This window comes from Heptranchias perlo, chromosome 7, assembly GCF_035084215.1.
Source record: "Heptranchias perlo isolate sHepPer1 chromosome 7, sHepPer1.hap1, whole genome shotgun sequence".
Lineage (NCBI taxonomy): Eukaryota > Metazoa > Chordata > Chondrichthyes > Hexanchiformes > Hexanchidae > Heptranchias > Heptranchias perlo.
The window spans coordinates 5,990,981-6,008,627 of record NC_090331.1 but is presented as its reverse complement, the minus strand read 5'-3'; the positions used below and the strand labels follow the sequence as shown (position 1 = coordinate 6,008,627).

General features: G+C 47.3%; 1 protein-coding gene across 1 annotated transcript in view; it reads right to left on the bottom strand.

The window, feature by feature from the left end:
• LOC137323478 (villin-1-like) overlaps positions 1 to 16,637 on the bottom strand; it is a 58,063-nt gene extending 41,426 nt beyond the window's left edge. The window contains exons 1-4 of the mRNA XM_067986980.1: positions 16,442 to 16,637; positions 5,630 to 5,723; positions 4,095 to 4,169; positions 1,336 to 1,532 (exon numbers count right to left, since the gene is read on the bottom strand). Of these exons, the coding sequence (XP_067843081.1) occupies positions 1,336 to 1,532; positions 4,095 to 4,169; positions 5,630 to 5,704 (347 nt within the window). The 5' untranslated portion in view covers positions 5,705 to 5,723; positions 16,442 to 16,637. The remainder of the gene's footprint in view (positions 1 to 1,335; positions 1,533 to 4,094; positions 4,170 to 5,629; positions 5,724 to 16,441) is intronic.
• Positions 16,638 to 17,647: the final 1,010 nt, after the last annotated feature.

Below are 17,647 nucleotides of genomic sequence, written 5' to 3'. Positions count from 1 at the left end.
CCTGTGTTATAGTCTCACACTCAGCTCCCTGTCCCCTATCCCAGTACAGACCCTGTGTTATAGTCTCTCACTCAGCTCTCTGTCCCCTATCCCAGTACAGACCCTGTGTTATAGTCTCACACTCAGCTCCCTGTCCCCTATCCCAGTACAGACCCTGTGTTATAGTCTCACACTCAGCTCTGTCCCCTATCCCAGTACAGACCCTGTGTTATAGTCTCACACTCGGCTCCCTGTCCCCTATCCCAGTACAGACCCTGTGTTATAATCTCACACTCGGCTCCCTGTCCCCTATCCCAGTACAGACCCTGTGTTATAGTCTCACACTCGGCTCCCTGTCCCCTATCCCAGTACAGACCCTGTGTTATAATCTCACACTCGGCTCCCTGTCCCCTATCCCAGTACAGACCCTGTGTTATAGTCTCACACTCAGCTCCCTGTACCCTATCCCAGTACAGACCCTGTGTTATAGTCTCACACTCAGCTCCCTGTCCCCTATCCCAGTACAGACCCTGTGTTATAGTCTCACACTCAGCTCCCTGTCCCCTATCCCAGTACAGACCCTGTGTTATAATCTCACACTCGGCTCCCTGTCCCCTATCCCAGTACAGACCCTGTGTTATAGTCTCACACTCGGCTCCCTGTCCCCTATCCCAGTACAGACCCTGTGTTATAATCTCACACTCGGCTCCCTGTCCCCTATCCCAGTACAGACCCTGTGTTATAGTCTCACACTCAGCTCCCTGTACCCTATCCCAGTACAGACCCTGTGTTATAGTCTCACACTCAGCTCCCTGTCCCCTATCCCAGTACAGACCCTGTGTTATAATCTCACACTCGGCTCCCTGTCCCCTATCCCAGTACAGACCCTGTGTTATAGTCTCACACTCAGCTCCCTGTACCCTATCCCAGTACAGACCCTGTGTTATAGTCTCACACTCAGCTCCCTGTCCCCTATCCCAGTACAGACCCTGTGTTATAGTCTCACACTCAGCTCCCTGTCCCCTATCCCAGTACAGACCCTGTGTTATAGTCTCACACTCAGCTCCCTGTCCCCTATCCCAGTACAGACCCTGTGTTATAGTCTCACACTCAGCTCCCTGTCCCCTATCCCAGTACAGACCCTGTGTTATAGTCTCACACTCAGCTCCCTGTCCCCTATCCCAGTACAGACCCTGTGTTATAGTCTCACACTCAGCTCCCTGTCCCCTATCCCAGTACAGACCCTGTGTTATAGTCTCACACTCAGCTCCCTGTCCCCTATCCCAGTACACACCTTGTCACCATTGGCTAAGAACGGTAACTCAATGAAAACACCATTAAAACTGCTCTACTCACATGAAGCCCTTCTTGAAGTAACCCTTGAAGGCCTCGGACTCGTATCTCTGGACCTCCCGGTGTTGCACGGCCTTCCCTCCCAGGTGATCGTCCAGCTGGGTGGTGTAGATGGCAGCGGCTCCCTGCTCATCCTGAGAGGAGTCTTTGCCGATCCAGAAGTGAACGTTGTAAGCGAAGGAACTCCCGGTCTTGCGAGTCTGAGGAGGAGACACCGAATCAGATCGAACTTGCCCGAGAGTTTTATTCTTTTAAGCCCCATGCTCCCTCCAACAATTCAGCGAGGGGTTGGGGTAAATTGGAAGAACATCCTCGGGGGGGGGTGGGCTACAAATCAGACGAAGATCCATTTCTCTCCCGAAGGTGCTGCCTTTTGCTGGACTACAGACAACCAGTAACCCTCTGGTTTCTTGCCAAAGTGGCTATTGTTTGCGTGAACAAAGCAAGCGTTAGCCGGCTATTCGACCACAGGGGGTGGCACCCCACGCGATCCTGTCCCTGCCATGCGGACACAAACCCACCACTTTCAGGGAGGGGTTCACTGCATGGTGATCAGGAGCAGGAACCTTGGCCGATTTCTCTCTCCCTCCCCCTCCTTCACCACAGTAACCTGTACAATATTTATATAGCATCTTTAATGTAGTAAAACGTCCCGAGGCGCTTTGCGTTATCAGACAAAGTTTGGCACCGAGCCACATAAGGAGATATTGGGACCCTCATCCATACTTTGTTTATTCCAGACTCGACTATTCCAATGCTCTCCTGCCCGGCCTCCCATCTTCCACCCCCCGTAAACTTGAGCTCATCCAAAACTCCACTGCCCGTATCCTAACTCGCACCAAGTCCCGTTCACCCATCATCCCCTGTGCTCCCTCATCTACATTGGCTCCCGGTCCGGCAATGTCTCGATTTTAAAATTCGCATCCTGGTGCTCCAATCCCTCCGTGGCCTCGCCCCCTCCCTATCTCTAACCTCCCTCCAGCCCCACAAACCTCCGAGATCTCTGCGCTCCTCCAATTCTGGCCTCTTGCATGTCCACGATTTTCGTTGTCCCACCGTTGGCGGCCGTGCCTTCAGCTGCCCAGGCCCCAAGCTCTGGAATTCCCTCCCCGTCCCACTATCTCCTTATATGGCTCGGTGTCAAATTTTGGTTGATATCGCTCCTGTGAAGCGCCTTGGGACGCTTTATTAGGTTAAAGGCACTGTATAAATGCAAGTTGTTGGTCGTAGTATCATAACAGGTACAGCACAGAAGGAGGCCATTCGGCCCACTGTGCTTGCGCCAGCTCTTTGAAAGAGCCAACCAATTAGTCCCATTCTCCTGCTATTTCCCCATAGCCCTATAAAATCCCCCCTCCCCCCCCCCCCCACAAGTATTTATCCAATCCCATTTTGAAAGTTATTATTGAATCTGCTTCCACCGCCCTTTCAGGCAGCGCATTCCAGATCAGAACAACTCGCTGTGTAAAAAAATGTTTCCTCGTGTCACCTCTGGAACTTTTGCCGATCACCTTAAATCTGTGTCCTCTGGTTACCGACCCTCCTGCCACTGGAAACAGTTTCTCCTTATTTACTCTATCAAAACCCTTCATGATTTTGAACACCTCGATCAAATTTCCCCTTAACCAAGGAGAACCACCCCAGTTTCTCCACATAACTGAAGATGAGGGGGCGGACATATGAGGAGAGGTTGAGTAGATTGGGACTCTACTCATTGGAGTTCAGAAGAATGAGAGGCGATCTTATTGAAACATAAGATTGTGAAGGGTCTTGATCGGGTGGATGCAGTAAGGATGTTCCCAAAGATGGGTGAAACTAGAACTAGGGGGCATAATCTTAGAATAAGGGGCTGCTCTTTCAAAACTGAGATGAGGAGAAACTTCTTCACTCAGAGGGTGGTAGGTCTGTGGAATTTGCTGCCCCAGGAAGCTGTGGAAGCTACATCATTAGATAAATTTAAAACAGAAATAGACAGTTTCCTAGAAGTAAAGGGAATTAGGGGTTATGGGGAGCGGGCAGGAAATTGGACATGAAGCTGAGTTCGGATCGGTCAATGCCCTGTGGGTGGCGGAGAGGGCCCAGGGGCTATGTGGCCGGGTCCTGCTCCGACTTCTTGTGTTCTTTAGATTTGTGGTTGGGATCAGATCAGCCATGATTTTATTGAATGGCGGAGCAGGCTCGAGGGGCCGATTGGCCTACTCCTGCTCCAATTTCTTATGTTCTTATGTTCTCATCCCTGGTACCATTCTAGTAAATCTCCTCTGCACCCTCTCGAAGGCTGAAATCCTTCCTAAAGTGCGGTGCCCAGAATTGGACACAATACTCCAGCTGAGGCCTGACCAGTGTTTTATAAAGGATTAGCATAACCTCCTTGCTTTTGTATTCTTGTTGTTGACAGGTGACCAAAAGCTTGGTCAAAGAGGTAGGTTTTAATGAGCGACTGAAAGGAGAGAGAGGTGGAGAGGTTTAGGGAGGGAATTCCAGAGCTTAGGGCCCAGGCAGCTGAAGGCACGGCCGCCAATGGTGGAACAATTAAAATCAGGAATGCGCAAGAGACCAGAATTGGAGGAGCGCAGAGATCTCGGAAGGTTGTAGGGCTGGAGGAGGTTACAGAGATACGGAGGGGGCGAGGCCATGGAGGGATTTGAACACGAGGATAAGAATTTTAAATTCGAGGCGTTGCTGGGAGCCAATGAAGGTCAGCGAGCGCAGGGAGAATGCACCTCCCGAGACACATTAAATATCAGCATTAATCTACTTACTGCAAACAGGATGTAACAATCCCCTTCGTAGAAATTGCCGTACGATCTCTGTGGTACAGGAACCATCTCCATTTTCTGGGGAGAAAAATTTTTTAAAAATTAGTATGTCACAAAAACAAACTGATTTGGTTGGTAAATCTGTTGCCGTAGCCACACATTTCAGTGACTGCAGATTCAAGCCAATGGTCATTTTGTTGGAATGTGGTTAGGGTTACACACAAATCCTCCCAGTGAACCAGAAATAAGGTCCCAATTATTTTTGTTTCATATTAAAAAGTGTGAATTTTGCACTAAAGTGAGCGAAAGGTGTCTAGTGTCAGCATTATGTACAGGGTTAGATTCAGAGTAAAGCTCCCTCTACACTGTCCCATCAAACACTCCCCGGGCAGGTACAGCACGGGTTAGATACAGAGTAAAACTCCCTCTACACTGTCCCATCAAACACTCCCAGGGCAGGTACAGCACGGGTTAGATACAGAGTAAAGCTCCCTCTACACTGTCCCAAACACTCCCCGGGCAGGTACAGCACAGGTTAGATACAGAGTAAAACTCCCTCTACACTGTCCCATCAAACACTCCCAGGGCAGGTACAGCACGGGTTAGATACAGAGTAAAGCTCCCTCTACACTGTCCCAAACACTCCCCGGGCAGGTACAGCACAGGTTAGATACAGAGTAAAACTCCCTCTACACTGTCCCATCAAACACTCCCAGGGCAGGTACAGCACGGGTTAGATACAGAGTAAAGCTCCCTCTACACTGTCCCAAACACTCCCCGGGCAGGTACAGCACGGGTTAGATACAGGGTAAAGCTCCCTCTACACTGTCCCATCAAACACTCCCCGGGCAGGTACAGCACGGGTTAGATACAGGGTAAAGCTCCCTCTACACTGTCCCATCAAACACTCCCCGGGCAGGTACAGCACGGGTTAGATACAGAGTAAAGCCCCCTCTCTGTATAACTAGGCCAGTTGGAAATAATCAATAGGGAGTACAGTAGTGTAGTGGTTATGTTACTGGACCAATAATCCAGAAAACACAAGTTCAAATCCCATCGCAGCAGTTTGAGAATTTGAAATCAGTTTTTAAAGAGAAAAATCTGGAAATGAAATGCTGGTATCAATAAAAGTGACCACGAGGCTGTCGGATTATCTTAAAAACCCAACTGGTTCACTAATGTCCCTTTAGGGAAGGAAACCTGCCGTCCTTACCCGGTCTGGGCCTAGATAAGTGACTCCAGTCCCGTACCAACTGTGGTTGACTCTTAACTGCCCTCTGAAGTGGCCTAGCGAGACACTCCGTTCAGGGCAATGAGGGGTGGGCAGTAAATGCTGGCCCTGCCTTTGGTTCCCACATCCTGAGACTGAACTCCCAGCATTTGAGCAGCCAACTGGCAGGGAAGGAACTTTGCACAGCAGTTTGTACCTCACTGTTCTCACACAGACAAGGCTGGCCGCCTAATCACATGATGGGTGGTCACAAGTTGCTGAGCCCGTTCCTCACAAGACAGGACGTGAGCAAAATCCTTCTACTTGCCTCGATCCGCCATAGTTGAATCCCCGGTGTGGTTTTATTCAAGGTCTTTGAGACGGCAGGAGTCAAGTCCGGCATGGTTCTACGTGTGGGTTACCTTGAACAAAAAAAAGGAAGCATTTTAAGTTTCAAAAAATTCCCACACAGCCGTAGTCAATGGATGCTCCGAGCAATCCCATAATACAGCCAACATCTGGGCACCACACTTTAGGAAGGACGTCAAAGCCTTGGAGAGGGTGCGGAGGAGATTTACCAGAATGATAACCACAGATGAGGGACTTCAGTTACATTGAGAAACTGGGATTGTTCCCCCTACAGCAGAGAAAGTTAAGAGGAGGTTTAATTGAGGTATTCAAAATTTTAATGGGGTTTTGATAGAGAAAATGAGGAGAAACTGTTTCCAGTGGCAGGAGGGTCGGTAACCAGAGGACACAGAATTAAGGTGATCGGCAAAAGTTCCAGAGGGGAGATGAGGAGAATTTTTTTTTTTTTAAATGCAGCGAGTGGTTATGATCTGGAATGCGCTGCCTGAAAGGGCGGTGGAAGCAGATTCAATAATAACTTTCAAAAGGGGAATTGGATAAATACTTGAAGGGGAAAATTTTACAGGGCAATGGGGAAGAGCGGGGAGAGTGGGACTAATTGGATAGCTCTTTCAGAGCCGGCACAGGCACGATGGGCCAAATGGCCTTTTTCTGTGCTGTAGTATTCTATGATTCCACATTAAGCAAACACCGACCGCCCTTTCCAACATCTCTCCCATTTTATAGGCTAACTCCCAGTAGACACAATGACTTCTGCGTTGATGCTGCTCTTCAAACCAATACCAGGTGGGGGCAATAGTGTACTGAAACTTGTTCTGAACTCCCCACCAGAGGAAATTTCTCTGTCTACCCTGTCAAATCCTTTAGTCATCTTAAACGCCTCATTTAGATCATCCCTTAATCTTCTATAGTCAAAGGAATACAAGCCTAGCCTGTGCAGCCTGTCCTCATAATTTAACCCTTTTAGCCCCGGTATCATTCTGGTGAATCTGAGCTGCACCCCCTCCAAGGCCAATATATCCTTCCTGAGGTGCGGTGCCCAGAACTGAACCCAGTCTCCAGATTCTCTCCAACCTATGCCTGGATACTGTTGTAGGGTTAACCATTTACCTCTTGCCCTTCGACCTAGGAAGGGTCAATGGGTTAAAAGGCCTTTTTCTGGCCAGGTTTTGCCCTACACCAGCACAGCTGACATCAAGTCCATAATAGAATTCCTCAGATCCCTTATTGATAGCAGTTGGTCAAAGGCCAGGGAGCAGGAAGGTGCAATATTGCACAAATAGCTTAAAGTGCACAGGAAGAGAGGACATAAAATAGGAACAGGTGCCAATATTTTATAACCACGTTAGAACTGGGCCTTATAAGGGCATTGCAGCGAAACTGGTCATACAAAAAAGGTTTAAATTAGCATGAATGGGAGTGCTGGATGCCATAGTCTCCCATTGCACACTCCTAGGAGAGAGAGAGAGAGAGAGAGAGAGAGAGAGCTGAGCAATCTTTGATCCCAGTCCGTGCTGAGTTAGCAGATCCCATCCAGGGCTGCCTCCATAGCATTGCCAACTCTGGTTGGACCTATTCCTGGAGGTTTCATCACATGGCCACCAACTTGCCCCCTCCACCCCCAACATTGGTCACCTGACACATCCATCCTCGCAACCCACGGCCAATAGGTAAGGGTAAAGACTCTTCCATTTCCCAATTGACTATCAACAACCATCCAAACAGCCTTTCTCCCCCATCTCCAATATTTTTATAACTAATAAACAGAAGTGTTCAAAGAAAATGAAAAAACACAAGTGTTTTTGTGCCCCTATGATTTTTCTCTCAGTTTTTGCTCCCAGCAGTGTCCTGGAGACTCCAGGCCAATCCTGGCAATCCTAGGCCTCTAAAATTGACCAACACACCACTGGGCTGGGTGGGGGGGGGGGGGGGGCAGGGGGGAAAAGAAAGAGAAAAGACCATGGTCTCACACCGGTGTTCTCCAGGTAACTCCTACTCCATTGGGTGCATATGGGGCGTTCAGCCCCTCAAGCCCGTTCCGCCATTCAGGTCAATCATGGTCAGTCTATACCTCGACCCCATTTACCTGCCTTTGCTCCATAGCCCTTGAAAAAGGTCCAATTGACCCCCAGCATCCACAGCCTTTTGGGAGGAGAAAATACCAGTTTTCCACTTACCCTACATATGGAAAAAGTGCTTCCTGATTTTACTCCTGGACAGCCTAGCTTTAATTTTAAGATTGCACCACATTGCCCCACCAGAGGAATTTATTTATTTTTTTAAAATGGGGGGTTGGGGAGTCCAAAGCTAGTGGCCAAAAATATAAGAGAGTCGTCACTAATAAATCCAATAGGGAATTCAGGAGAAACTTCTTTACCCAGAGAGTGGTGAGAATGTGGAACTCGCTCCCACAAGGAGTAGTTGAGATGAACAACAGATCATTTAAGGGGAAGCTAGATAAACATGAGGGAGAAAGGAATAGAAGGATATGCTGATAGGGTGAGATGAAGTAGGGAGGGAGGAGGTGGCTCGTGTGGAGCATAAACACCGGCATGGACCTGTTGGGCCGAATGGCCTGTTTCTGTGCTTTAGATTCTATGTAATATAATATGTTTTATGAAATTGTTTCTCTGTATCTACCCTATCGCGATCAAGACATCAAACAAGTACAGGCTTGGCTTCAACCATGATATCCCTAAATACCATGTCAACATTTTACTACCTAGGCTCAGACATGAAGAATGGATGAGGTACTGGAAGGTGCCTAGTGTTTATAGAACTGTGTCAGCCTATGTTTGGGGGGGCAGGGGGAGTAAAAAAAGAGGGCAGTCTCCCCACAGCCAAGTCTTAAAATAAAAAGGCCAGCCATAGTGGGTACACCAGAACCATTAGTTTCCTGCAGACAGGAAACAGCTGTTTACGCAGGTCCCCTCCCCAACAATGTAGAGGCCAATTTAGCAACTGGGCAGGAATGAAGCCCACTTAAGGACTGTCCATTGCCCAAGGTGGGAACTTGCTGATTTAGGAACTATTCATAGAATCATAGAAAATTTTACGGCACAGAGCGAGGCCATTCGGCCCATTGTGTCTGCACTGGCCGAAAATGAGCCACCCAGCCGAATCCCACTTTCCAGCACTTGGTCTGTGGCCCTGTAGGTTACAGCACTTAATGTGTATATTCAGGTATTTTTTAATATGAGTTGAGGGTTTCTGCCTGTACCACCCTGTCAGGCAGTGAGTTCCAGACCCACTCTGGGTCAAAAAATGTTTTCCTCAGCTCCCCTCTAATCCTTCTCCCAATCACTTTAAATCTATGCCCCCTGGTTATTGACCCCTCTGTTAAGGGAAATATAGTGGATAGGGAGGACCTATCTCGGACCCTCAATTGTGTACACTACAGTTAAATCTCCCCTCAGCCTCCTTTGTTCCAAGGAAAATAACCCCAGCCTATCCAATCTTTTCTCATAGCTAAAATTCTCCAGCCCTGGCAACATCCTCGTAAATCTCCTCTGTACCCTCTCTAGTGCAATCACATCTTTCCTGTAATGTGGTGACCAGAACTGTACTCAGTACTCAAGCTGTCGCCTAACTAGTGTTTTATACAGTTCCAGCATAACCTCCCTGCTCTTATATTCTATGCCTCGGCTAATAAAGGAAAGCATTCCATATGCCTTCTTAACCACATTATCTACCTGTCCTGCTACCTTCAGGGATCTGTGGACATGCACTCCAAGGTCCCTCACTTCCTCTACACCTCTCAGTATCCTCCCATTTATTGTGTATTCCCTTGCCTTGTTTGCCCTCCCCAAATGCATTACCTCACACTTCTCTGGATTGAATTCCATTTGCCACTTTTCGGCCCACCTGACCAGTCCATTGATATCTTCCTGCAGTCTACAGCTTTCCTCCTCACTATCAACCACACGGCCAATTTTTGAATCATCTGCAAACTAAGTCCAAATCAATAATATACCACAAAAAGCAAGAGACCTAATTCTGAGCCCTGCGGAACTCCACTGGAAACATCCTTCCAGTCAAAAAACACCTGTCGACTCCTGCCACTAAGCCAATTTTGGATTCAACTTGCCACTTTCCCTTGGATCCCATCAGCTTGCACTTTTTTGTGCAGTCTGCCACGTGGGCCCTTGTCAAAAGCCTTGCTAAAATCAATGTATACTACATCAAACGCATTACCTCATCGATCCTCCTGGTTACGCCCTCAAAAAATTCAATCAAGTTAGTCAGACACGAACTTCCCTTAACAAATCTCTGCTGACTGTCCTTGATTAACCAGTGTCTTTCTAAATGACAGAATTAATTCTGAGGGACAGGATAAACTAATAATTTGCCCACCACAGAGGTTAGACTGACTGGCCTATAATTACTCGGTCTATCTCTTTCTCCCTTTTTAAACAACTGTACAACCTGGGATACATTTCATCCCGGCCTGGCGATTTATCTACTTTCAAAGATGCTAAACCCCTTAATACTTCCCCCCTCACTATGTTTATCCCATCCAATATTTCACACTCCTCCTCCTTAACTACAATCTCTGCATCGTCTCCCTCTTTTGTGTTGACAGATGCAAAGTATTCATTTAGAACCACTCACAGGTTACCTTTTTGGTCTCTACTCTTTCCTTAGTTATCCTCTTGCTCTTTATGTATTTATAAAAAACATTTTTGGGGTTTCCTTAATTTTATTTTTTCATGCCCTCTCTTTGCTTTCCTAATTTCCTTTTTAATTTCACCCCTGCACTTTCTATACTCCTCAAGACTTTCTGTAGTATTGAGCTCTCAGTGTCTGACATAACCCTAACCCTAACCCTAATGCAGCCTTATCTTACCCTGTGGAGATGCCGGTGATGGACTGGGGTTGACAATTGTAAACAATTTTACAACACCAAGTTATAGTCCAGCAATTTTATTTTAAATTCACAAGCTTTCGGAGGCTTCCCCCTTCCTCAGGTGAGGAAGGAGGAAGCCTCCGAAAGCTTGTGAATTTAAAATAAAATTGCTGGACTATAACTTGGTGTTGTAAAATTGTTTACAATTATCTTACCCAGTGTGCTCCTTGACATCCAGGGAGCTCTAGATTTGGCAGCCCCACCCTTTTTCTTTATGTTTACTCTGAACCCCTTGAATCTCCCACTGCTCTGACACTGATTTACCTTCAAGTAGCTGTTTCCAGTCCACTTTTGCTAAATCACTTCTCAGCTTAGTAAAATTGTCCTTTCCCCAATTGAGAACTTTTACTCCTGTTCTATCTTTGTCTTTTTCTATAACTATGCTAAATCTAACTCAATTATGATCACTTCCACCAAAATGCTCTCCCACTGATACTCCTTCCACCTGCCCAGCCTCATTCCCTAAAACTAAATCCAGAACTGCCCCCCCTCTTGTTGGGTTTGCTACGTACTGGCTAAAAAAGTTCTCCTGAATGCATTTTAAGAATTCTGCACCCTCTATACCTTTTGCACTGATTCTATCCCAGTTAATATTCGGGTAGTTAAAAAAAAAAACACTATTACTGCCCTATTGGTTTTGCACTTCAGAAATTTGCCTACATATTTGCTCCTCTATCTCCCTCTGGCTGTTTGGGGGTCTATAATACACTCCCAGCAGTGTGACTGCCCCTTTTTTGTTCCTTAGCTCAACCCATATGGCCTCATTTGATGATCCTTCTAACATATCATCCCTCCTCACAGCTATAATTGTTCCTTTAACCAATATTGCCACCCCCCCCACTCCTTTTTTATCCCCCTCTTAATCTCGTCTGAAAACCCTGTAACCAGGAACGTTGAGCTGCCATTCCTGCCCCTGTTTAAGCCATGTTCTGTAATAGCTAAAATATCTCACTGCCACGTGTCTATCTGTGCCCTGAGCTCATCTGCCTTATTCACTAGTCTCCTTGCATTGAGGTATATACCATTAAGGTAACTATTGGCAGGGAGGGGATTCAAACCAGGAACTGCCCACCCCCCAGTTTAAAAACGTAGCCCCCATCCCCTGGACCACAATCCCATGTTTGGAGTCATGGAATCGCTCGATACAATTACAACATAGAAGTCATACCCTCAGCTGTACTATTTTTTTTAGAAACACAGATTGGGCAGTCAGTTTGTGTCACTCTACCTGAATGAAGCCCCATTTGACTCTCGTTTATGGGACACGGAGGCACAAAACCTGATAAGATTCAGTGTCAAATCGTATGTCATTGCTGAGGCGACGACGACTCTTCCCCACCCCTCCGGATGTCACCAGCACACTCAGTTCTTTAAAAATGCAACGGATCATTTGAAGAAAGTTAAAAAGAGGCATAGGTGGGTACAAAGAAAGAATTTGGATTTATAAAGCACCTTTCACGACCTCAGGACATCCAAAAGTGCTTCACAGCCAATGAAGTACTTTATTTTGAAATGCAGTCACTGTTGCAACATAGAAAATGCAGCAGACAATTTGTGCACAGCAAGATCCCACAAACAGCAAGGCGATAACAACCAGATAATCTATTCTTTTTTTTTAAAAAAAGTGACGTTAGTTGAGGGATAAATATTGGCCCAGGACACTGGGGAGAACTCCCCTGATCTTCTTTGAAATAGCGGCCCTGGGATCTTTTACATCCAGCCGAGAGGGCAGACGGGGCCTCGGTTTAACGTCTCATTGGAAAGACAGCAACTCAGACAGTGCAGCACTCCCTCAGTACTGGCACTGGGAGTGTCGGCCTGGATTATGCGAGGGATTTGAACCCATGACCTTCTGACTCAGAGGAGAGAGAGAGAGAGAGAGAGAGCTACCCCACTGAGCCATGGCCAACACCCAGTCAGACTTTTAAAGACACTCGTTACATGACTTTGAAAAGTCCATCCCTATTCCCACCAATTTCCACCCTCCTGAAAGCACCGACTCTTGCTGGGATGCAGCTGCACAGGTACTGGTGGCCCTCTGGTATCCCAGGTGGATATTTCCCCTCCGCCACCAACAAACTCCACATGTTTTTACGCAGCGAGTTGTTATGATCTGGAACGCGCTGCCTGAAAGGGCGGTGGAAGCAGATTCAATAATAACTTTCAAAAGGGGAATTGGATAAATACTTGAAAAGGAAAAATTTACAGGGCTATGGGGAAAGAGTAGGGGGAGTGGGACTAATGGGATAGCTCTTTCAAAGAGCCTGCACAGGCACGATGGGCCGAATGGCCTCCTTCTGTACTGTATCTACTACGAAAGACCAGTCAATTTTTGAAAAGTACCACCACAGACTTCATCCCTTGTTTCACATCCAAAAACAAATCCAATAGCTTCTTCCTGAATGGTTACCCATCTCTTGTCTTCCAGGGTGGTAGCTCCACGCAGACTATTCAACTGTGCAGGCAGTGCAACCAAGCTCATGCCCTCTTCTCAACCAACACCCACAGGTGCATTTTCCAGCATTGCTGATGAATAGTCATGTGTGTGGCTGATGTCCTCGCACTCCCCTTCTCTCTTTTCTACCCCCCCCCCCCCCCCCCCCAAGTTAATAGGCCTCAGCCAGGAGGGTTACAACTGGCCTCCATGATTCCTGGGCTAGGAGGGGATTGGGAAAGTGGCGAGAGATCCCACTCCTGGTCACTATCCAGTGTCTCCTGCTGGAAAAGTCCGTAAGTTAGGAGATGGCCGCATTGGGACTCAACTGCAATGGTTTGGGGTCCCTCCGGTATTTTATCTCCAAGCGCCCATTGACAATGAGTGCCGACAGACTGTTACACCACAGGAAGGGGAGGGCCAAAACTCACCCTCACCCAGCCTCCGCACCGTGCCCTGCAGGCATCACTGGATAGCGATCAGGAGTGGGCCCTCTGGATGACTTTCTCCCCTCACTATCCCTGGAGGCTGAGGTCAATTCTAGTGCACCTACTGGTGCCCCAGTTGAGATCAGATTATTCAAGGCCGACCAAGAGCGAAACACAAGCCCTTCTGGTCAGTGTGTGCCAATGCCACACTGAGCAGTGACTTCACCATCTTAACCAACAAGTTGTGGGGAGTGGGAGGAAGAGGGCAGGAGGGAGGAGTGTGTTTTATCTACTCCTAAAATCTCCAGTCCATTTTCACCCTTCCCAGTCCTAACTGTCTTTCAGATGAGATGTTAAAACGTCAGCCCTCTAAGACGTAAAAGATCCCATGACACTATTTCGAAGAAGAGATGGGGAGTTCTCCCCGGTGTCCTGGCCAATAGTTATTCCTCGAACAACATCCTAATAAAACAGGTCATGTATCTCGTTGCTGTTTGTGGGATCTTGCTGTGTGCAATTTGGCTGCTGCGCTTCCTACATTACAACAGTGACTACATTTCAAAAACATATCATTGGTTATAAGCACTGTGGGACGTCCTGGAAGGTGCTTTATAAATGCAAATTCTTCTTCTAACCAAAGTCGTAAATGATATCCTCTGTGACCATCATGCATTATTCCTCCTCATCCTCATTTTTTCCACAGCATCAGACACACTTAACCACACCCTCCATCACCCCTCAGTGGTCCAGCTCAATGGGACCTACCTTCACTTGGTACTATGCCTATCTATCCAAACGCAACTAACACCTCTCCAGCAAGGCTTCTCTTACCATCTCCCCCTACCCCCAAACTTATCTCTGGAATGCCCCACCCCCCTTGCCCTAAAGATCGACCCTTGGCCCACTCCTCTCCCTCATCTACGTGCTGCCCCTCAGCGACATTGTCAGTGTGCAGACGACACCCACCTCTACCTCTATCACCACCTCTTTCTCTCCACCCTCAGCGCTGTCGACTGCATGTCCAACGTCCGGTCTCAACTTCCTCCAGCTCGGCATTGGGAAGACCACAGCGATCCTATTTTGGACACATGCTTCGATCTCTTGCTGCCGGTTCCATCCGTTAACTTTTTCCCCACCATCTCAGGCGGATTCAGACCATGTTCAGCCTCATCATCCTGGTCAACTCCAAATCCTCTTGCTCCCACAGTCAAAAAAAAAAGTTGCCCGCCTCGGCCCTTCCCACCACTGAAACTTTTATAGATGCCTTTTGTCACCTCACTACTTTGGAGCTCTCCTTGCTGGCCTCATGTTCCGCCCTCCATTAAACTCCCAATTGTCCAATGCCTTACTTCATCTATCCCATCCCACACGCAAATCTTGTTCACCCATCACCACAGGCCTCAGCCCCTCCCGGGCTAAAATCCTTATTTTTTTTTTAAAAACAAAAAGGTGCCAACTTCTTACCCATTTCCCACACCCACCATTTCGTTGCCAATCGCAGATTGCACATAGCTCAGTGTATTAGTCAGTTCCAAGACTTTTTTCCCCCTCCCCCCACTAAAAAAATAAATCAGCTACCTACACGGTTTTATAAAAAAAAAAGCACAAGAGGCTTTTGGTTAAAAAGTTACAACAAGCCATTGAAAGTCTCAGCCCAAACATTTCCGCTACATGGCCGTTAACAGCTGGCGGAACAGCCAGATTAACATCTCACCGAGGGGGCGGGGGATCAGAGGATACAGGACAGATCATAAAGAACGGCTCAGGAGATGGGGAAAAAAATTTGCACTAAACACAGCAGCGCAGATTGTACGAGTATTTCGGTCTATCTCAAGAAGGTGACTTAACCCGTTCCCCCACACAACTCCTTATTCCAAATGGAGCGAAGCAGAAGGTCGAAAGGCTACTCCCATTCCCAAGCCTGCACACACACACACACACACACACACACACACACACACACACGTCACCCCACAGCCGCAAAAGGAACAGCTCACATTGCTGGTCATGAGTTAGAAGATCAGCCATGATCTTATTGAATGGCGGAGCAGGCTCGAGGGGCCGAGTGGCCTACTCCTGCTCCTATTTCTTATGTTCTGACTGGGGTGGGGGAAGTGAACGTTTGATCGCTGTGCTGAATCAACTCCCATTATCATTGAATCCTACGGCTACCAGGATGGTAAACGAGATGAACCTTGTTTTTTTTTTTGCATCTAGCAATTCCTAGATAGAAAAAGTTATCAACAAGACAAAATATATATATATATATATATATATATATATATAGTTCAAGCCTCCATCCAAATCGAAGTGTTTGGATAATCACAGCCTTAGTTAAATAAAAGTGAAACTACAGACATTTGAAACTCTAAAGGGAAAAAATGATGGCGATACACTTCACATTTACACAGTTTTGGGGGGTGGGGAGAGAACGTAGTTTCTATAGGGGCCTCTCATCCATCCCTTTCCCATAACTCCAGCGGAGACACCATATTCCCCAGGGCTTTCTGCAACTCTGCCACCGCAGAAGATAGAGCATCGGGAGGAGACCCTCCACCCATGACCGTGCCACCACCATGAGCCAGAATTAATTCACGCCGATGCTGGGATGTCAAAGTCTCACTGCGGAGTCTAGGTCCCAACCTAGCCCGAGAGCAAAGCAAACAAAAGATCCTCCCTCTCCCCCCAGAAAGAGGTAATCGCACTTCACCAGTCAGATCAGGTCAGGCTCCAACTGCAGGATTTACCTTACAATTTCTTAGCATCAGTGCACAGCAAGAGTCAGAACTACAACTGGTACAAACACAGACAGAAAATAAGAGGGACAGGTTATAATGTCATAGGGGACTGTTCAACAGGAAGATTCAAACTATTCAACAACAGGGAACATTTCTCTCCCCCCTTTCAGACCCAAGTAGAGTTGCTGTTTATTCACAACATTTACTATAAAGCTACAGAAATCTTCCTATTCAGAGGCAGTCCACGCCCGAGAAAGAGTCTTACCTTCAAAGTGGCAGCCCGTCAGGAAAGAGAAAGGGAGAATCCTGACTCCACAAAGGGAGATGAACTTCGCACTTTGAGCTTGTGTAAACTCCCCACAAATTACCTGTACAACAAATCACACTCTAGTAGTGCCTGACACTTGGCTTTTTATCACACAGAGGGAGGGAGGGAGAGGGAGCCACCAAAACCCCATTACTCACCACACCAAAGTAGCAAGAGGAGAGGGGGATGGGAGAAAATCAAGTTAAATATTTGTTGGCTGGGTGTGATGGTAATTGGTAGATTGTTAGCAACTTGTTACTCAATTAATAAAAGTGAAATCAGTTGAGTTTCTGATTGCAGGCATGCGTCTGTTAGAGGAGACCAGGAGCCTTATCCCAGTGGGTGGTGATGGGCAGTGTTTCCCCTGTGTTGATCTCTCACCTTCATTACAGAGCGTTCCCCAATAAAAAAAATGGCCCCATTCTCCAGAGCCCATTTTATTTCGATAAACTACTGGTAACAGCAGTTTTTTTGGTCCACTCATCCTCCCCCTCCCATTAACTGGATTGGATCCCCTGCTGTACAGTGATGTAGTGACTATGTTACTCAACACATAATCAAAAATGTGTAAGTTCACATCCCACCATTGGCACTTTAAGAATTCAAATTCAGCTTTTTTTTAAAAAAAAAGCTGCCATCAGTAAAAGTGACCATGAAGATTGTTGTAAAATCCCAACTGGTTCACTAAACGTCCTTCATGGAAGGAAATCTGCCGTCCTTACCTGGTCCGGTTTATATGTGAGCACTCCCTGGAGTCTCAGGTCGAGATCTTGTACTCAGACCTCTTGACTTGAACCTCTGACCTTCTGACTCAGAGGCGAGAGCACGACCCACTGAGCCCAGGCTGGTACCTCTGGATATCGAACCTGGGTATTGGGGACTTTCTGGCCTTTTGTGTCTTGGTCTTAAACCAGGTGGGGTGGGGTATCTCGCGGCCTGCCCCGTTAGACTTTATCCTGCACCCCTCAGATCAAGAAATGTTTTGCCCTGTAAGCTGCTGGGAGTGCGAGCTGATGACAGTGTGACAAGGGCAACAGGACATCTGGGACCTCAGTGAACAACGAGTCCAATGGCCCATCTCCTTAATCAATGAGATTAAAGGATTGAGGAAGAAACAGGAACGAGGGAGAAGGAACCAGGGTGAATTAGAGTCAAATCAGGTGC